Source organism: Chlorocebus sabaeus, chromosome 2 (genome assembly GCF_047675955.1).
Source record: "Chlorocebus sabaeus isolate Y175 chromosome 2, mChlSab1.0.hap1, whole genome shotgun sequence".
Taxonomy (NCBI): Eukaryota; Metazoa; Chordata; class Mammalia; order Primates; family Cercopithecidae; genus Chlorocebus; species Chlorocebus sabaeus.
In genome coordinates this window covers 22,916,686-22,938,515 of record NC_132905.1, presented here as the reverse complement: position 1 = coordinate 22,938,515, position 21,830 = coordinate 22,916,686, and the positions used below count along the sequence as shown (strand labels likewise).

The following is a 21,830-nucleotide window of genomic DNA, read 5'->3' as shown; positions in this document are numbered from 1 at the left end:
ATATTATGTTCCTATGGCTCCTGCTGCTAGTTGTCCTCTGAAGCAGTCAGGCAGTTAATGCTGCTGCCAGGCAGTCTTAGAGACAGCAGATGCCCCTGTGCAGTAAATTCAGCGCCCAACCATAAGTGCATCCGCCCCTTACCCACATAGGATAGCCATGACCCCTGTGGACTCCTTACCGAGCTGACGTCCAGCCTGGGGACTCGATGTGTCAAAGCGCTCTGAGCTGGCCTCAGGGACACTGGGCTCCCACGATTCACTGTTCTCAGACACCTCTGAATAGGTGTCACCTATCCCTTTGTGAACTGCTGTGAGCTCACCAGTACCAGGGCCCTGGTCCTCACTGCCTGTGTCTGCCACGGCTCTGGTCTCCTCCCCCATTTTCTCAGCAAACCACTGCTTGACCTGCTGGGAGCTCATCTGAGTCTTGTCACAGAGGTTCTGCAGGTCCTCTTCATACAGCATCTTGTGTGTTATGTAATAGTCCTGCAGGAGCTCCCGGTTGCCAGGGGCAATTACCAGTAGACCTGGTGGAAAGTTGCCTCGCTTATAGTCTTCGTACCACTTGAGTTGGCCATTCTTCAGTGCGTACCTGCTGTCTCCAAACCAGCGCACCACCTCCGGCCGCGGCAGACCTGTCTGGGCCATGATGGAGTCATAGTCCTGGTTGCTCGGCCACTGTGTCTGGACAAAGAGCTGCCGCAGCAAGTGCCGCTGCTGGGCAGTCTTTTTGCAGCTCACTTTGCCTGGGAGCTGCTCTGCCAGTTTGTTTGACCCATCATCCTCAGGGTCACAGGCACCCAGCCCTGGAATCTCATTCCTGCCATTGGCTTCAGTGACCCGCAGGTTCTTCAGGTTGATTTTAATGGGGCTGACTTTGCGCTCTGCCAAGATATGACTGCTGGGCATTTCCAGAGAGCCATTTTCACCAGATACCCTTAGCTCACTGGCCAAATCCTCTTCTCCACCCTCATCCTCAACAGCCTCCTCTTCCTCCTGAGAGGCATTCTCCTCGGCCTTCTTGGTCTCCTCAGCATTCACTTTTTTCCGTCTCTCTGAAAACCAGCTATCAATTTCTCGTCGGGTCATTTTGGTTTCACTTCTCAGGCGGTCCAGTTCCTCATCGAGAGGAAGGGGGTTTTGTGCAAAACTGCTCTCCAGGGCTCTGAGCTGCTCAGGGGCTCTCTCCTTGTATTTGGTTGGTGTGAAGTCAGGAGTCTGGTGCCAAGCTTGTCGTTTGGCAGAAGGGTGGGTTGCTAGTGTGGCTGTTGTCGGGACGCAGGTTACCTCAGGGACCTTGGATGATGGGGAGAAGGACACCTCTGGTACAGAGTCAATGATCATGGAGCTGTGATCTCCAGGCATCATCACTCTGGAGCCCTTCAAGTTCCGGCAGTGGTATCTACGGTCACTGAACCATTTCCGTACCTCTCTGGTACTGAGGCCCGTCACTTTGGTGAGATGCTCGACTTCGCTCTGCCCTGGGAACTGGTTCCGACAGAAGCTCCCTTTCAGAGCTGACAGCTGTTCATGAGATTTCTTGTTTTTGTAGATGCTAGCATCAAGGAAGGCTTGGGAAGTTATACTGGGACAGGCCGTGAGGAGCGACTGGGCCGCATTGACCACCTTCACAGCTGACGTTGTATTTGAACACACAGTGTTAATGGGTGCCACACCTGGCTGCTTGGGCACAGATGTTACCGTGAGGGGGAGAGAGGAACTTGTTGCTTGCAACCCATTGGCCATCAATGGCTGAGTGACCAGAAGTCCCCCTCCTGTACCCTCTGGCTGCCCCACAACATGACCTGGGAGAGCGGCCTGGATGAGATGCTGTACATTGCCAGCACTGGCGACGAGTGGGGTATTTAGAACCGTAATTGTGGGCTGAGGCACAGACTGGATGACTGTATTGAACATCTTTTTCCGGGCATCCTCAATCTCCTCAGGGGACCAGCTGATCCCCTGCTTCAGCCTTTGGGCTGTGAACCAGATCTTGAGCTGTTCTTCTGGATACTTGGTCACCACAGTCAAATAGCAGAGCTCGGCTTTGGTGGGGTAGGGGAACTTGTGGAAGGAGTTCTTCAGGAAGCTGTTAGAGTCCATGGCTGCATTGTACGTTGGAATGCTGCTCAGGGGGATCATCACTTTGGGAAGGGCCTTGGCTGTGGGCAGTGGCTGGTGGGCATGGTGTTGGGTATGCACTGGGGGCTGCTGCTGGAGGGAGAGGAACTGTGCTATGCCAGCTGGCAAAACTGGCACTGTTCCTATCAGGGGCCCGTTGGCAGCATGGGGGTTTTTTGCAGAGCTGGCAGATGCCTGGCTGACTGGAACTGCCCCATTGATGAAGGAATGGTCCCCTTCTCTCACCTCCATTTCTCCAGTCGACAGCTTTGGTAAGGCCTCACCCACAGGCTGGCTAGGGACATTCTCCTTGAGTGTATGAATTTTTTTGGCTTCAGCTTTGCCTTTCATTATCTTCATGATTGGAGTTTTGGTAATGATGATTTCTGCCTGTCCATCGGCCCCTTCGGCACTGGGCTCACCCGATAAGTCAGGAGTGCTGGTGCTCTCAGGGACACTCTGCTCCACAACCACATGATTGTCTGGCTTGGCCACATTCCACACAAAGCTGGCTTCCCCGGAGTGACACGTGGCATTGTGCAAGGAAAGCCCCTCAGGGCTTTTTGCCAGAAAACTGCACCCACTGCATACAAAAGTTGGGTCTTTATTAAAGTCTGTGTGCTCTGAGTTCATATGTCCCACAAATTGAGTCATATCATGGGATCTGAAATCGCAGTATTTACAGGAATATAAATAGCCATCTAAAGTGCTCCGATGCCCATTGGCCAGTGTAGAGCCATCAGTACTGCTGGAGTTCTGTGCTGCCTCACTGCTGGCAACAGGTGCTTCTGGGGGCAGATCCTGCTGGGGTCCTTCAGGCAAGGTCTCAGTGGGCTGGGCCTCCATGCTGGCATCCTGCACCACCACCGTCTTCACTGGGATCATGCATGGTGTGGTGGATTTCCTCTTGCTGGCCATGGTGACAATCACTGGGTGATCAGCAGTTGAGAGCTTGTCCCATCAGGGGCCTCACAATACAAGTTCCGGGTTCTCGATGAGGGCCAAAGAAACAGTTTGTAAGTGCAGCTTTTTCAGTTGTTTGCAGAAAGCAGGTTTTCCCTATTCAATCTAAGGAAAGGGAGAAAAAAATGATTAAATTCTCTTAAGTGCTTTCTGTGTATTTCTCAGATACCCAGAGACATTCCACTGCTTGCCTTCTACCATCTAGGTGTTTTCACAATAAGTTCAATCAGCAACTTGGATTAGAAGTCTGAGTTAGGAACCCCCTAATGACAAAAACTGGACCCTGAAGAATGACCTGGGGATGGTCCAATACCAACTGATAGACTTAAGCAACGTATTTTTGTTTCATTCCCACCACCCACTACATATCATTGCATTAACTAACTCAGATTAAAAAACAAAAACACACTCTTTTTGGACCGCCAAATTAATTCTGACCATGTCAGAGTGAGAACAAAAGATCCTAGTGTAATTCTTGTTTACATTTTGGACCAACATGGGTTTTTCTTTTCATAGCCTTCCCACATATGAGAACAAGATGACGCCTCTGTCTCTTCCAAGCCAGGCCCAGGGACCAAGTTAGCTGCAGTGTGTGAACGGAAGGGGTGGGGTGGGCGGGGGTGCCTGGGAAGACTGGCTGCTGTAAGAGCCAGGCCTCTGTGGCCTTTCCTTGCCTGCCACACTTATTCTACGCCACAGAAAAGCGATCACCTTACAGTTACTGGCTGTACATACCCCAGACCATTGTTACTCAGATGAAACCAAAGGTCAGAGGGTCAGAGAATCCACAGAACCACTTTGTGGCCCAGCAAGCTGTACATTCTCCATCTTTGTACAAGAACTCAAAGTGTGGTCTCACCTTGAGTGCCCGACCTTGTAACTGTGCTTTTTCTTCATTATTTTTTTTGGGTACCTTTATTGTTTCATAAAAAACTAATACATCTCTGAGCTCTTTGAAACGTATTTCATTTTATTTTACTTTTTCAAACAAGGTCTCCCTCTGTTGCCAAAGCTGGAGTGTAATGGTGCGATTATGGCTCACTGCAGCCTTGACCTCCTGGACTCAAGTGATCCTCCTGCCTCAGCCTCTCGAGTAGCTGGGATTACAGGCATGTGCCAACACACCTGTCTAGTTTTTTATTTTTTGTAGAGACAAAAAATAGTAGTAGTGAGGGTCTCTCACCACGTTGCCCAGGCTGGTCTCGAACTCCTGGGCTCAAATAATCCTCCCACCTTGGCCTTCCTAAGTGCTGGAAATACAGGCATGAGCCACTATGCTAAGCCCTCTTTGAAACTTATTTTAAAAGCTGAGTTGATTCATTTACTTATGTATAAAGTAATTGTAATAATTTTTTCACAGGGAGATTCCAAGATGGCTGAACAGGAACAACTTCAGTCTGCAGCTCCCAGCGTGAACGATGCAGAAGACGGGCGATTTCTGCATTTCTAACTGAGGTACCAGGTTCATCTCACTGGGGCTTGTCAGAGAGTGGGTGCAGCCCACAGAGCAGGGCGGGGCATCGCCTCAACCAGGAAGCACAAGGAGTCGGGGAATTCCCTCTCCTAGGAAAGGGAAGCTGTGACAGACGGTACCTGGAAAATCAGGACACTCCCACCCTAATACTGCACTTTTCCAACGGCCTTAGCAAACGGCACACCAGGAGATTATACCCGCACCTGGCTCGGAGGGTCCCAAGCCCACGGACCCTTGCTCACTGCTAGCACAGCAGTCTGAGATCGAACTGCAAGGTGGCAGCGAGGCTAGGGGAGGGGCATCCGCCATTGCTGAGGCTTGAGTAAGTAAACAAAGCAGCTGGGAAGCTTGAGCTGGGTGGAGCCCACTGCAGCTCAAGGAGGCCTGCCTGCGTCTGTAGACTCCACCTCTGGCAGGGCATAGCTGAACAAAAGGCAGCAGAAATTTCTGCAGACTTAAACGTCCCTGTCTGACAGCTTTGAAAAGAGTAGTGGTTCTCCCAACATGGAGTTTGAGATCTGAGAACGGACAGACTGCCTCCTCAAGTGGGTCCCTGACCCCCAAGCAGCCTAACTAGGAGGCATCTCCCAGTAGGGGCCGACTGACACCGCATACAGCCAGGTGCCCCTCTGAGACGAAGCTTTCAGAGGGAGGATCAGACAGCAACATCTGCCATTCTGCAATATTTGCTGTTCTGCAGCCTCCACTGGTGATACCCAGGCAAACAGGTCTAGAGTGGACCTCTAGCAAATTCCAACAGACCTGCAGCTGAGGGTCCTGACTGTTAGAAGGAAAACTAACAAACAGAAAGGACATCCACACTAAAACCCCATCTGTACGCTACCATCATAAAAGACCAAAGGTAGATAAAACCACAAAGATGGGGAGAAACCAGAGCAGAAAAGCTGAAAATTCTAAAAATCAGAGTGCCTCTTCTCTTCCAAAGGAACACAGCTCCTCACCAGCAACAGGACAAAGCTGGATGCAGAATAACTTTGACGAGTTGAGAGAAGAAGGCTTCAGACGATCGGTAATAACAAACTTCTCCAAGCTAAAGGAGGATTTTTGAACCCATCGCAAAGAAGCTAAAACTTTGAAAAAAGATTAGACGAATGGATAACTAGAATAAATAGTGTAGAGAAGTCCTTAAGTGACCTGATGGAGCTGAAAACCATGGCACGAGAACTATGTGATGCATGCACAAGCTTCAGTAGCCGATTTGATCAAGTGGAAGAAAGGGTATCACTGATTGAAGATCAAATGAATGAAATGAAGCAAGAAGAGAAGTCTAGAGAAATAAGAGTAAAAAGAAATGAACAAAGCCTCCAAAGCCTCCAAGAAACACGGAGAAAAGACCAAATCTACATCTGACTGGTGTACCTGAAAGTGATGGGGAGAATGGAACCAAGCTGGAAAACATTCTGCAGGATATTACCCAGGAGAACTTCCCCAACCTAGCAAAGCAGGCCAACATTCAAATTGAGGAAATACAAAGAACATCACAAAGATACTCCTCGAGAAGAGCAACTCCAAGACACATAATTGTCAGATTCACCAAAGTTGAAATGAAGGAAAAAATGTTAAGGGCAGCCAGAGAGAAAGGTCAGGTTACCCACAAAGGGAAGCCCATCAGACTAACAGCAGATCTCTTGGCAGACACTCTACAAGCCAGAAGAGAGTGGGGGCCAATATTCAACATTCTTCAAGAAAATAATTTTCCACCCAGAATTTCATATCCAGCCAAACTAAGCTTCATAAGTGAAGCATAAATAAAAGCCTTTACAGACAGACAAATGCTGAGAGATTTTGTCACCACCAGGCCCGCCTTACAAGAGCTCCTGAAGGAAGCACTAAACATGGAAAGGAATAACTGGTACCAGCCACTGCAAAAACATGCCAAATTGTAAAGATCATCAATGCTAGAAAGAAATTGCATCAACTAATGAGCAAAATAACCAGCTAACATCCTAATGACAGGATCAAATTCACACATAACAATATTAACCTTAAATGTAAATGGGCTAAATGCTCCAATTAAAAGACACAGACTGGCAAACTGGATAAAGAGTCAAGACCCATCAGTGTGCTGTATTCAGGAGACCCATCTCACATGCAGAGACCCACATAGGCTCAAAATAAAGGGATGAAGGAAGATCTACCAAGCAAATGGAAAACAAACAAAAGCAGGGGTTGCAATACTAGTCTCTGATAAAACAGACTTTAAACCAACAGAGATCAAGAGACACAAAGAAGGCCATTACATAATGGTAAAGTGATCAATTCAACAAGAAGAGCTAACTATCCTAAATATATAAGAATCCAATAAGGAGCACCCAGATTCATAAAGCAAGTCCTTAGAGACCTACAAAGAGACTTAGACTCCCACACAATAATAATGGGAGACTTTAACAGCCCACTGTCAACATTAGACATATCAACGAGACAGAAAGTTAACAAAGATATCCAGGAATTGAACTCAGCTCTGCACCAAGTGGACCTAATAGACATCTACAGAACTCTCCACCCCAAATCAACAGAATATACATTCTTCTCAGCACCACATCACACTTATTCCAAAATTGACCACATAGTTGGAAGTAAAGCACTCCTCAGCAAATGTAAAAGAACAGAAATTATAACAAACTGTCTCTCAGACCACAATGCAATCACACTAGAACTCAGGATTAAGAAACTCACTCAAAACCACTCAACTACATGGAAACTGAACAACCTGCTCCTGAATGACTACTGGGTACATAACGAAATGAAAGCAGAAATAGATGTTCTTTGAAACCAATGAGAACAAAAACACAACATACCAGAATCTCTGGGACACATTTAAAGCAGTGTGGACACAAGAGAAAGCAGAAAAGATCTAAAATTGACACTCTAACATGGCAATTAAAAGAACTAGAGAAGCAAGAGCAAATACATTCAAAAGCTAGCAGAAGACAAGAAATAACTAAGATCAGAGCAGAACTGAAGGAGATAGAGGCACAAAAAGCCCTTCAAAAAATCAATGAATCCAGGAGCTGGTTTTTTGAAAAGATCAAAATTGATAGACCATTAACAAGACTAAGAAAGAAGAAAAGAGAGAAGAATCAAATAGACGCAATAAAAAAGGATAAAGGGGATATCACCACCGATCCCACAGAAATGCAAACTACCATCAGAGAATACTATAAACACCTCTATGCAAATAAACTAGAAAATCTAGAAGAAATGGATAAAAACCTGGACACATACACCCTCCAAAGACTAAACCAGGAAGAATTTGAATCCCTGAATAGACCAATAATAGGTTCTGAAATTGAGGCAATAGCCTACCAACCAAAAAAAGTCCAGGACTAGATGGATTCATAGCCAAATTCTACCAGAGGTACAAAGAGGAGCTGGGACCATTCCTTCTGAAACTATTCCAATCAATAGAAAAAGAGGGAATCCTCCCTAACTCATTTTATGAAGCCAAAATCATCCTGATACCAAAGCCTGGCAGAGACACAACAAAAAAAGAATTTTAGACCAATATCCCTGATGAACATCGATGCAAAAATCCTCAATAAAATACTGGCAAACCGAATCCAGCAGCACATCAAAAAGCTTATCCACCATGACCAAGTTGGCTTCATCCCTGGGATGCAAGGCTGGTTCAACATACGCAAATCAATAAACGTAATCCATCATATAAACAGAACCAAAGAAAAAAAACACATTATCTCAATAGATGCAGAAAAGGCCTTTGACAAAATTCAACAGCCCTTCATGCTAAAAACTCTCAATAAACTAGGTATTGATGGGACATATCTCAAAATAGTAAGAGCTATTTATGACAAACCCACAGCCAATATCATACTGAATGGGCAAAAACTGGAAGCATTCCCTTTGAAAACTGGCACAAGACAGGGATGCCCTCTCTCACCACTCCTATTCAAAACAGTGTTGGAAGTTCTGGCCAGAGCAATCAGGCAAGAGAAAGAAATAAAGGCTATTCAATTAGGAAAAGAGGAAGTCAAATTGTCCCTGTTTGCAGATGACAACATGATTGTATATTTAGAAAACCCCATCGTCTCAGCCCAAATCTCCTTAAGCTGATAAGCAACTTCAGCAAAGTCTCAGGATACACAATCAATGTGCAAAAATCACAAGCATTCCCATATACCAATAACAGACAGCCAAATCATGAGTGAACTCCCATTCACAATTGCTTCAAAGAGAATAAAATACCTAGGAATCCAACTTACAAGGGATGTGAAGGACCTCTTCAAGAAGAACTACAAACCACTGCTCAGCAAAATCAAAGAGGACACACACAAATGGAAGAACATTCCATGCTCATGGATAGGAAAAATCAATACTGAAAATGGCCATACTGCCCAAGGTAATTTATAGATTCAATGCCATCCCCATCAAGCTACCAGTGACTTTCTTCACAGAATTGGAAAAAACTACTTTAAAGGTCATATGGAACCAAAAGAGAGCCCATATTGCCAAGACAATCCTAAGCAAAAAGAACAAAGCTGGAGCATCACACTACCTGACTTCAAACTAAACTACAAGGCTACAATAACCAAAACAGCATGGTACTGGTACCAAAACAGAGATATAGACCAATGGAACAGAATAGAGCCCTCAGAAATAATACCACACATCTACAACCATCTGATCTTTGACAAACCTGACAAAAACAAGAAATGGGGAAAGGATTCCCTATTTAATAAATGGTACTGGGAAAACTGGCTAGCCATATGTAGAAAGTTGAAACTAGATCCCTTCCTTACACCTTATACAAAAATTAATTCAAGATGGATTAAAGACTTAAATGTTAGACCAAAAAACATAAAAATCCTAGAAAAAAACCTAGGCAATACCATTCAGGCCATAGGCATGGGCAAGGACTTCATGACTAAAACACCAAAAGCAATGGCAACAAAAGCCAAAATTGACAAATGGGATCTAATTAAACTAAAGAGCTTCTGCACAGCAAAAGAAACCACAATCAGAGTGAACACGCAACCTACAGAATGGGAGAACATTTTTACAATCTACCCATCTAACAAAGGGCTAATATCCAGAATCTACAAAAAACCTACACAAATTTACAAGAAAAAATCAAACGACCCCATCAAAAAGTGGACAAAGGATATGAACAGACACTTCTCAAAAGAAGACATTTAAACAGCCAACAGACACATGAAAAAATGCTCATCACTGGTCATCAGAGAAATGCAAATCAAAACCACAATGAGATACCATCTCACACCAGTTAGAATGGCAATCATTAAAAAGTCAGGAAAGGATGTACTGGAGAGGATGTGGAGAGAGTGCTGGAGAGGATATGGAGAAATAGGAACACTTTTACACTGTTGGTGGGACTGTAAACTAGTTCAACCATTGGGGAAGACAGTGTGGTGATTCTCCAAGGATCTAGAATTAGAAATACCATTTGACCCAGCCATCCCATTACTGGGCATATACCCAAAGGATTATACATCATGCTGCTATAAAGATACATGCACACGTATGTTTACTGCAGCACTATTCACAATAGCAAAGACTTGGAATCAACCCAAATGTCCATCAGTGATAGACTGGATTAAGAAAATGTGGCACATATACACCATGGAATACTATGCAGCCATAAAAAGAGTGAGTTCATGTCCTTTGTAGGGACATGGATGAAACTAGAAACTATCATTCTGAGCAAACTATCACAAGGACAGAAAACCAAACACCGCATGTTCTCACTCATAGGTGGGAACTGAACAATGAGAACACCTGGACACAGGGTGGGGGAACATCACACACCGGGGCCTGTCGTGGCGTGGGGGGAGGGGGTTGGGGGAGGGATAGCATTAGGAGATATATCTAATGTAAATGACAAGTTAATGGGTGCAGCACACCAACATGGCACACGTATACGAATGTAACAAACCTGCACGTTGTGCATATGTACCCTAGAACTTAAGGTATAATAACAAAAAAGAATTGTAAGTAATCTTCACATATGCTTTTAAGTATTTTTTAAAAAGAAAGTAAAGGAGAAAGAGGAAACCAGAAACAAATAATCATTACACTATCCAGACATTACATAACATCTCTTACTTGTGAATTTAGATGTATTGAACTTTTAATAAAACAGATTGACTTCACACTTTTAAAATGCTAAGAAAGAAAACAGCTAAGGCAGAAAACTAACCTGAAAACAAAATCAATGGTTTTATATCTAAAAGACCTAAATTAAAGAGTTGATACCTCAAAAAGAAAATAATAATAATAATAATAATTTGTTTCACAGAATGCCATGAGAAAAGGGCTTCTGTGAGCCCTATTACTAATATATAATGACAATCATCATTATTACTTTTCGTTTTAGCAAATTATAATGCTCTAATGACCAAAACAATAGTAACTCTAATACTAAAATCAAGTTATCAGTATTTGGATTTGATATAAAAATGTAAAGAAAATTAAAATATCTCTACTTAAATTCTCAGTAAACAAACACGGCTATTTTTTTTAGATTTATAAACCTAACTTTCACAATCATGATAATGAAAATAATTTTTAAAAATCTGAAGGGGAGGGTAAACATAAACCCACTCTAACAACTTGTCATCCCTTCCCCCACCAATTTGAAATATGCACATATTTTTTACTTAATTTTTAATTATAAAGATAAAATGTAATTTAAATAAAATTTAATAAATCTGTAACTTTGTATACCTTCTCATTTAGTCCAGATATTTTATACATATTTTTATCACAGTGAGCACACACTTGTGCTTTTTTCACCAAACATTATGTTATAAACATTTTTGTTACACAAGCTTCATAATTACTACATTTAATAGCTACCTAATAATGTACCACAATGGGTTTGACTTATCCACCCCTGCTGTTGAAAAGCATGCCAATCTCATGGGTGACAGTGAAATGAACATTTCTGGGCATACAGGATGTTTTTCTTCTATCACGGAATTTCCTGAGGTTAAGTGCACAGGAATGGGCTTACCATCTCAAAGAGCATCAACATGTCTAAGCTCCTTTATATATATCATTGGCAAACATTTTAAATCAAGTGCTTTATGATCCCAAATCAGGGAAACTAAGAATAATACAGTTATGGACCCAGTGAGCAAATCAGATTTTCAGACAAGTTATGGAAGACATCAAGTAGAATATCTGAAAGCACAAATGACAAAAGAAAAAACAGATAAACTGGATGTCATCAAAATTCAAAACTTGTGGTCTTCAAAGGTTACCATCAAGAAAGTGAAAAGACAGACAAACCACAGAAAGAAAAGATTTGCAAATCATGTATCTGGTAAAGTATATCCAGATTACATGAAGAACTCTTACAACTCAACCATAGAAAGATCATTTTTAAATGGGTAAAGGATTTGAATAGACATTTCTCCAAAGAAAATATACAAATGGCCAGTAAGCACATAAAAAAGTGCTCAACATCATTCGTTATTAGGAAAACACAAATCAAAACCACAATGAGATACCACTTCACGCCCACCAAGATGGCTGTAATTATAGTGACAGATAACAAGTATAAGTGAGGATGCAGGGAAACTGGAGCCCTCATGCATTGCTGATGAAAATGTGAAATGGTGTAGCTACTTTGGAAAACTGTTTGGCAGTTCCTCAAAACGTTAAACACAGAGTTGCCATAAGATCCAGCTATTTGGCTGGGTACAGTGGCTCACACCTGTAATCCCAGCACTTTGGGAGGCCAAGGCAGGCGGATCACCTGAGGTCAGGAGTTCAAGACCAGCCTGACCAACATGGAGAAACCCCGTCTCTACTAAAAATGCTAAATTAGCCAGGCATGGTGGTGCAAGCCTGTAATCCCAGCTACTCAGGAGGCTGAGGCAGGAGAACTGCTCGAACCTGGGAGGCGGAGGTTGCGGTGAGCCAAGATCACGCCATTGCACTCCGGCCTGGGCAACAAGAGCTAAACTCCATCTCAAAAAAAAAAAAAAAAAAATCCAGCAATTTAATTCCTAGGTATGTACACAGGATAAATAAAAACATGTCCACCCTAAAATATGTACACAAATGTTCATAGCAGCATTATTCAAATAATGGCCAAAAGGTAGAAACAACCCAAATGTCTATCAGCTGGTGAATAGGTAAGTAAAATATGATATATCCATACCATGGATTCTTCAGCCATAAAAAAGAATGAAGTTCTGATGCATGCTGCAACATAGATAATCCTGATGCTAAGTGAAAGAAGTCAGACACAAAATGTCACATACTGTATGATTCCCATTTATATGAAATGTCCAGAAGAGGCATATCCATAGAGGCAGATAGTAGATTAGTGGTTGCCAGGGACCAAGGGTAGGGGAGAAGGGGGAGTGGCTGCTAATGAGTCACCGGGCGATGAAAATGTTCTGAAATTAGATAGTGGGGATGGCTGCACAACTCTGAATATGATAAAAACCTCAGGAAGGACATCGAAACCAAGAAAGGTAGAGGACAGCAAATTATAGCACTCCGTTCTATAGAAGAGGGTCAGCATTTACATTTCTAAAGTTTCAATACAGGTGACACCATTCTTGTGCTATTTCCTGACTCACCTTGGCAATACTTACTGCGGCCCTAGAAAAGCTGAATGGCAGTGCCTGTGAACATCAGGTTTGCCAGAGGAGAGGGAAGAGAGATGCAGACCTACTATCTAGAAGTAGCACCAACACAAAGGAAAAAGAGCATGAGCATACCAGAGGGCCAGGCAGCATCAGGAGAAGCTAATTGCAGAGCCCTAGCAACACAACACAAGCACCCCAGGCACAGGGCCAGAACTGTTATTTGTAATGGGGACTAGGTTTCACTGAGGAAAAGGTAAATAGTGTTCCTGATATGTTACTTACTAAGGCTGAGAAGTGGAAAACATGAAGATGGATTTGATTTTTGGCAATGGTCCCCAAATTAAGTCTTGGCCAGGCACAGCAGCTCACATCTGTAATCCCAGCACTTTGGGAAGCCAACATAGGAGGATCATTTGAGGCCAGGAGTTTGAGATTAGCCTGGGCAACATAGGGAGATCCCATCTCTACAAAAAAAATTTAAAAAAATTCGTCAGGAACAATGGTGTGCGCCTGTAGTCTCAGCTACTCAGAAGGCTGAGGTGGGAGGATCACCTGAGCCCAAGAGTTCAGAGCTACAGTAAACAAGGATCATGCCACTACACTCCAGCCTGGATGACAGAGCACGACCTTGTCTCTTAAAAAAATAAAAATTAAGTCTCAAATTAGCCCTAAATTATCATTCACTGCTAACCATGTTCTGGGTAGGTGGACCACTGACTACAGGCAATTACAAAAATGCAGTAGTGGCAGCAGTGGCAGCCACAGCTAGTGTTTACTGAGTGTTTCATACTGTTGGAAGTGCTTTTATACACATCCCCTCATTTCACTCATAATAAACCCAAGAACAGGCATTATAATCATTCTCGTTTTACAGACAAGAAGGACAAGGCTCAGAAAAGTACAGTAACTGCCTGAAGCGCACACAACTAGGAGGCAACAGAGGCTGAATAAGAACCCAAGCAGTCTTGCTCCAGAGCCTGCAACTTTAACCACTTCACACAGTAAGCTCTCTGAGAAACCTCCAGATTGTTGCAACAAAGGCTACAGACCTCTTGAAGTAATACTTTCCCCCAGCATTTATTAAGAAAATTTTCAAACAAATGGCAAAGTTGAAAGAGATTGACAATGAACAACCATATCCCCATCACCTGGATGCTTACTAAGGCGGCTGTTTTTAGCAGCATTACCCATTTAGGTAAGCTTGGGTTTATTTGTTATGTATTTTTAAAGGGGTTAAAAGTGGTGCTTAAATAGCAAAGTTCTAATTATCTAGAAAATAATTCATCCAAAAGACACTCATGGAGCATGTCTGATAAATAAGGCACTACCATGTGGAAACATGCTATTGTCTAAGTCAAGCCCTAGTGAAGTGAGCTGATAGAAATGTAAGGTGTGGTCAAAACAGATTCAGAAGGAAAGGCCAGGTGACGTTTGCATTTTGTCATTCTTTGTACAATCCTTTACATGCCCCATCTTGAAACCTTCTGCCTTGTAAATGGATCTTTTAAATGGGGCTGAGTGCAGTGGCTCACACCTGTAATCCCAGCGCTTGGGAGGCCGAGACGAGTGGATCACTTGAGGTCCGGAGTTCAAGACCAGCCTGACCAACATGGTGAAACCCCGTCTCTACTAAAAACACAAAAGATTAGCCAGGTAGTGGTGATACATGCCTATAATCCCAGCTACTGGGAGGCTGGGGCAGGAGAATCATTTGAACCCAGGAGGCAGAGGTTGCAGTGAGCCAAAATTGCGCCACTGCACTCCAGCCTGGGCGACAGAGTAAGGCTCCGTCTCAAAAAATAAATAAACAAACAAATACATAAATGGGAAAATAAAAACAAGAGTGCATAACTTTTTTTAAAAAATCTGTCTTTGGGAATTGGTACTTGCTCAATTCACTAAATTAGCAAAGCTACAGTCAATAGCCAGTATATTTCAGCACTGCAGTATATATACATGAGTTTTTTAGATAAAAATATTCAAGGATTTAGCTTTAAATTATGGACTGAATTACGAACTTAAAAAAATTCTGAGGAATGAATTGGAAGAACAATAAGAATTCAATGAAGGAATTCAAATATTTAGAAAGCAACTCTCGACAGACTCTTTCCAAGCGTTATGATAGTCAGCCTGCAGTCCTCTTGAACATATCACCCAGGATTTATCATTAAAAACGGAAATAATGGTAGAAGCTGACAGAATTACAGAAACATAACTGTAGTGGGAGATTTTAAGATAATACTCTAAAGATTAAGTAGAAAAAGAAAAAGGGTGTAAAGAATGTGACTATTATGAAGTTGATCTGACAGATATGAATATAGTCTTAAGTATTCTATAGTAATTGACTTCACATTCTACACCATGAAATGCATTCAAAAGTTAGTCATGGTGTATAACAGACCATACATAAACCTCAACCCATTCCAAAATAAAAATCCATAGGTAGCATTCCACTATTTATTGCTAGCAACAAAGACTTACTTTGAAATTGATCCTTTTTACTTTGTTTCAAATTAAGCTCTAAGTGGAAATTTCTCTCTCAGAAAGAAAGAAAAGTGAAAATCCTTCCTATTCACCTCCAGAGATAAACCATTGTTAACAGTGGAGTATATATGATTTCAGGTATGTTTCCCAGGCATAGCTTACTATAATTAATTCTTTTAAAAAACCAAAAATGGAATTGTGTTTTTACATCCTATTTTGCCTCTGAGTTTTCATCTCGCAATTATTTAATTTCAATATCTTTCCATGTCACCATCTCTAGTTTACCTCAGTCTTTTAAACAACTTCAGCATTCTAGGTTATGGATGAATCATGATTTATTTAACCATTCTCCTGTTAAGAGACATTTACATTTCTCCAGGTTTTTTTTTTTTTTTTTTTTTTGAGACGGAGTCTGGCTCTGTCGCCCAGGCTGGAGGGCAGTGGCCGGATCTCAGCTCACTGCAAGCTCCGCCTCCCGGGTTTACGCCATTCTCCTGCCTCAGCCTCCCGAGTAGCTGGGACTACAGGCACTGCCACCACGCCCGGCTAGTTTTTTGTATTTTTTAGTAGAGACGGGGTTTCACCGTGTTAGCCAGGATGGTCTTGATCTCCTGACCTCGTGATCCACCCGTCTCGGCCTCCCAAAGTGCTGGGATTACAGGCTTGAGCCACCGCGCCCGGCCGATTTCTCCAGGTTTTTAACTATTACAATGACTCGGTGACCACCCCACCCCTGCACATATTTTTATACATTTGAGAATTTCTGAAATACTGAATTTCTTGCAAGTAGCATTGCAGTGGCATTTAAAATATCGTTAGCAAAATACAAAATTGTGTTTCCAGTAAACTGTACTGATTTTCGCTGTTACCACCACAGAATTGAGGATGCACTCACTATCACTGCATATTCTTGCTATTTTTAGTCTTGGTTAATTTGATATATAAAACACTAATTACTATTATTTGGAACCTACATTTCTTTATGGACAAGGCTGAATATCTTTTCACATGCCATTGATGATTTTGTATAAAATTATCTTTTGTCCATTTTCCTATGGGATTTTAAGTGTTCTCTATAGATTAAGAAAATGGGCTATTCTTTACCTGTCATAGATGAAGCTGGGGTTGCATCTCCATTTTTTGGAGCCCATCTACCACAGGAGGCAGTAAATGACATTAAAGAATTACTGTTTAATATTGCTATGTATGATAATGGTATTTCAGTTATGTTACAAACAAAAGTCTTAATCAGTTGGTGATGCACACTCAAATATTTATGGGTAAAATAATTTGTTATACAGGATTTACTGGGAGGAAAACCCAACCCCCTAGAAAAAAAATGAGGGATGGGTAGACATAAATGAAATAAATTTGACCATGAACTTACAATTGTTCAAGTTGGGTTGGGATATATATGGCTCATATATATGCTCTTATGTACATCTGACATTTTCATAATTAAAAAAACATTAAAAGCTCGAGATATTTTAAAAAGAAATCTTGTATCATAAATGAAGCTTAAATTTATATTTTTGAAAAACATCGTTTTAAATGTTTCTCTTCCTTTCCTTTGGAAAACAGTGACCTTAGAAACAAAAATCAGATGCAGCCACCCACCCTACTGCTGCCCAGGCCAATCCTAAGTAAATGAGTTGGCTTTCTGGGAAGTTTCCATGACCGAACAGAAAACAGATTTCACTTCAGTTCCATCATCAAAGTCCACGAAAGCCTGCAAAGCACTTCTATATCCCTCTCAATCCGTCCCCATACTCTCCTGAGTTGGTTATTACTGGCCTTTCCACCACTGCAGCATTGAGGAGCTATTGAGCAAGAAAGGAGAGGTGATATGACCAGTCACACACAGCATATTTTTGGCAGAGCCAGATATTCTGATTCTAAACTCAGTGTTCTCTTTTAGACTATATTCACTCTGAATACCAACTAAACAATAAATCCACTACCTGTAACTATTTTGACTTTATTTTCTTACAGAGGGTTCAAAGATTTTACAACCTGAATTATTCTAGTGTTTTGTTTTGTTCCTTAAAAAGGCTTGACAGTGTAGTCCTAGCTACTTGGGAGGCTGAGATGGGAGGATCTCATGAGCCTAGGAGTCTGAGGCTAAAGTGAGAGCTATGGTTCTGTCATTGCATTCCAGCAATGTGGGCAACGGAGCAAGACTCTGTCTCCTAAAAACGAAAAGACAGGCTGGACCAGTGGCTCATACCTGTAATCCCAGTACTCTGGGCGGCCAGGGAGAGAGGATTACTTGAGCCCAGGAGTTTGAGAACAGCCTGGGCAACATAAGGAGACTCCGTCTCTACAAAAAAATTTAAAAATTAGCTGGCATGGTGGCACGCAAGCTTGTAGTCACAGCTAATTGGGAGCTGAGGCAGGATGAATGCTAAAGCCTGGGAGGTCACAGCTGCAGTGAGCTGGGATTATGCTACTGCACTTTAGCCTGGGCAACAGAGCAAGACCCTACCTCTAAATAAATAAATAAATAAATAGTAAAAGGCTTGACAGTTATTATGATCCTTAATATTTATAACACTTTTATACTGTCAGAAGAGAGTCTGTATTACTTATTCTTATGTATTAATAGAGAACTCTTTTAAAGTGAGTCTTGGTGATTAGACCATGGTAAGTCAGTAGGACTCTATAACAAAAAGAACATGTAGAAAACTGTCCCTCCTCAGGAACGCGTGTGAACAGGACCTTGGCAGTCGAGTAAGTGGATCTGCTGGTTGGAATTGTCAGATTTCTGCTGAAAACAAAAAAGTTACAAAGAACACAAGTCTAATTCCAACCCCAAATCCTCAAGCATCAAAGCAATGTCAAGCCCAGAGCTGACCTCAATTTGCCCTCTGGTTACTTAAGGGTCACAGTAATTTCTGCATTTAGTAATCACCATCATCAGCCAAGGGCTCAAGGCTAGAGCCCTCCACTTATTTTTCCCCCTCAAACTGTTACCCAGGCTAGAGTGCAGTGGCGCAATCTCAGCTCACTGCAAGCTCCGCCTCCCAGGTTCATGCCATTCTCCTGCCTCAGCCTCCTGAGTAGCTGGGACTACAGGCATCCACCACCATGCCCGGCTAATTTTTTGTATTTTAAGTAGAGACACGGTTTCACTGTGTTAGCCAGGATGGTCTGGATCTCCTGACCTCCGTGATCCACCCGCCTCGGCCTCCCAAAGTGCTGGGATTACAGGTGTGAGCCACCGCGCCCAGCCTTCCCCCTCAAACAATTCTTATTTTTGTCTAGTCACCAACAGAAATAGCCTGCTCTAGTTAGATATTACCTCTCAAGTAAACACTAATTTGTTCTTTCTCAATCTCAGAAGGTGACTGTGATGTAAATACAAAGGCCTCAGAATTAAAGAGACTTCAGACATCATATATTCTAACCACTCACCTTTGCATGAATTTTACCTTAAGTACCAATACCAGGTGGTTAGGATGGCCTACACCTGAACATCTCCAAATATAGGGAGCTTGGCACCTATTGACACTAGAAAGATGTTTGAAATGGTTCCTTGCAGTAAGCACCAAAAACAATAAAACCTTCCTGCAAGTTTTATTTGCTAAATTTGTTTTTTCTCTCAAATAGAGTTGAGGACTTACTATGTTCTAGGCACTGGGTATACAAGGATTTTTGAAAAGATGCTAGCTAGCCCTATAACTCAAGAAGCTAACAGTCTGTTGTGGTTATTAAGCTATCCACCAGGGCTCTGGGCCTTGCTTTCCACTGGATGCATTGGATTTCCCTGCCTACCTGAAGTTAGGTGAAACCAATGAAACGTGAACAAATGTGTCACTTCCAGGGCAAAAGTTTTAGGAGAAAGTATACGCTTTGCCTCACTATTTATTCTTTGGCCTGCAACTGGTTATGTTCCAGATGGCAGCTATTCTATTAGCCTGAGTCCTAAAAGAACAATAGCTGACCCACCATGTACATGCAGTATGAACAAGAAATAACCTTTGTCACTTTAAGCAACTGAGGTTTTTGGAGTAGCTTGTTACGGCACCCCAACCTGACTGATACACAGTCTGAAGACAGACAAACAAAATCATCAGCAAAATGATCTACAAAGTCATCAACAAAATGATCAACACCAATCAGACAATAAGCTGAGTGTTGTAGTGGAAACATGCACAAAGTTCTGTGGGGCATAGGAAAAGACTTTCTACCCAACTCTGTCTTCCGGGAACTTGGGGTAAGGCCTCATAGAGGAGGCTGTTTTTGGATTAGAGCTTGAAGGATGAATAAATACTACCAAGCAGATAAGTTGAGAAAAGGGTGTTCTAGACAAAGGGAACACTTTATACAAAAACCGTAGAGGGAGAGGAAAACATGGCATGCTTGGAGAGCTAGAAGGGATTCAGTTTTGCTACTGTACAAATCTGAATGTGGTAGATTTCCTATGAAGCTACTAGAGCCGAAGCTTCGGGGACCCTCGCTTCTCTTGCACAGGCACCTTCCAAAGCCTGTATCTAACTTTATATCTTTATAATTTTATTCTTAGATTTTTTTTCTTAGGAGGGTCCCCCTTACTAATGTTCAAGTTCCAAAAAAGCTGGATCTGCTTGTGATGGATGAGGTCACAGGAATAGGAGGTGATTCTAGGTATACAAACAAGATATTTGACTTTCTACATGATTTTTTTTTTTTTTTTTTTGAGGCAGGGTCTCACTCTATCACCCAGGCTGGAGTGCAGTGGTACCATCATGGCTGTCTGCAGCCTCGACCTCCCAGACTCAAGTGATTCTCCCACTTCAGCCTCCCAAGTAGCCGATACCATGCCCAGCTATTTTTTTTGTAGAGATGAGATTTCGCCATGTTGCCCAGGCTGATCTTGAACTCCTGGACTCAGGCGACCCGCCCGCCTTAGCCTCCCAAAGTGCTGGGATTACAGGCGTGAGCCACTGTGCCCAGCAGACACATTTTTCAACTGGAAAAATGTGACTTTTTTGGAAAAAAAAGAATCATGTTCCCTAAAAGTCTTCTCTTCCCCTAAACCAATAATCCTCAGTTCCTGCACTTTGTGTGACTGGGACAGAGACTCCGCACCACTCTCCACTGTTCCTCTCTGAATGTGCTCTTATTTGTCTATAGCCTTCTCAAGAGTAGCATCTAAATCTAAATCTAATTCTCCAGATACAGTCTGAGCACATTTATCACCTTGCTTAAACTTACTCATGTCATATTTAATCTTTCACAAACGTTTTTACCCAAACGATGCCACATTATTTCTAATGTGAGATTCCCCAGAAAAATATGGATCAATGCTCTTGGATTTAATCCACATTACCAGGACTGGTACCAAAATACAACACCTGCTTGTTTCAATTTAGGTTTGGCAGAATTTGAGGAACAAGTTTGTAGAGAAAAGATAGTTAAAATTCATTTAACAAATGTTTACTAAGTGCTTTTCCTATGCCAGACATGCCAGTATATGGGGAAGACAAAAAAGACAGATAGAAACCTCTGCCTTCCTGGAATTTACATTCTAGTTTGGGGGAGAGATAATAAATAAAATAAGAAAATGAAATTATGTGTCAGAGTAAAAAGTAGAAGAAGAAAAGTACAGCAGGGAAAGGTGGAAGAAGTGTGGAGCATGGGAGGGGTGAGACTGCAATTTAGATATGCAGTGGTCAGAAGAGACCTCACTGAGAAAGTGACACTGGAGCCAATACTCAGAGGTGTGGAAGTGAGCCATCTGGGCCTGTGGGGAAGCACACTCCAGGCACAGGCATCAGCTGGTACAAAGACCTTGAGGTGAGAATGTGTCTGACATGTTCAAAGAACAGCAAGGAAGCCAGCAGAGCTGGGCGGCAGTAGTAGAGAGACAGTAGTAGAAGACAAGGTCAAAGAGGCTGGGGTGGGGGGCAGGGAGGGGATTCGTGCAGGGCCTCACTACATGCCATGATCTAAGTCTCTCTGAGAAGGGGAGTGCCAAGAGAGGGCTTTGAGCAGAAGGTTGGTGTGATCCGACACGTGTCCTTCAGCATGGCTCTGCTGGCTGTCTTGAGAATAGACTGTAGGAAAATAGACTGTAGGAAAGAAGCAGGGAACCCTGTCAGACGTCAGTCCAGGCAGGAGATCACAGCAGCATGGACCAGGACGGTAGAGATGGAGGCAAGGAGAAGTGGCTGGATTCTGGATACATTTTGAAAGCAAAGCCA

At 42.6% G+C, this 21,830-nt stretch overlaps 1 protein-coding gene across 19 annotated transcripts in view; it reads right to left on the bottom strand.

The window, feature by feature from the left end:
* The window catches only part of ZHX3 (zinc fingers and homeoboxes 3), a 142,375-nt gene that overhangs the window by 22,567 nt on the left and 97,978 nt on the right, over positions 1 to 21,830 (bottom strand). For all 19 annotated transcript variants that reach the window (XM_037982774.2, XM_037982775.2, XM_073006585.1 and 16 more), the window contains one exon: positions 180 to 3,189. In XM_037982774.2, coding sequence (XP_037838702.2) covers positions 180 to 3,039 — 2,860 coding nt within the window. In that variant the 5' untranslated portion in view covers positions 3,040 to 3,189. The remainder of the gene's footprint in view (positions 1 to 179; positions 3,190 to 21,830) is intronic.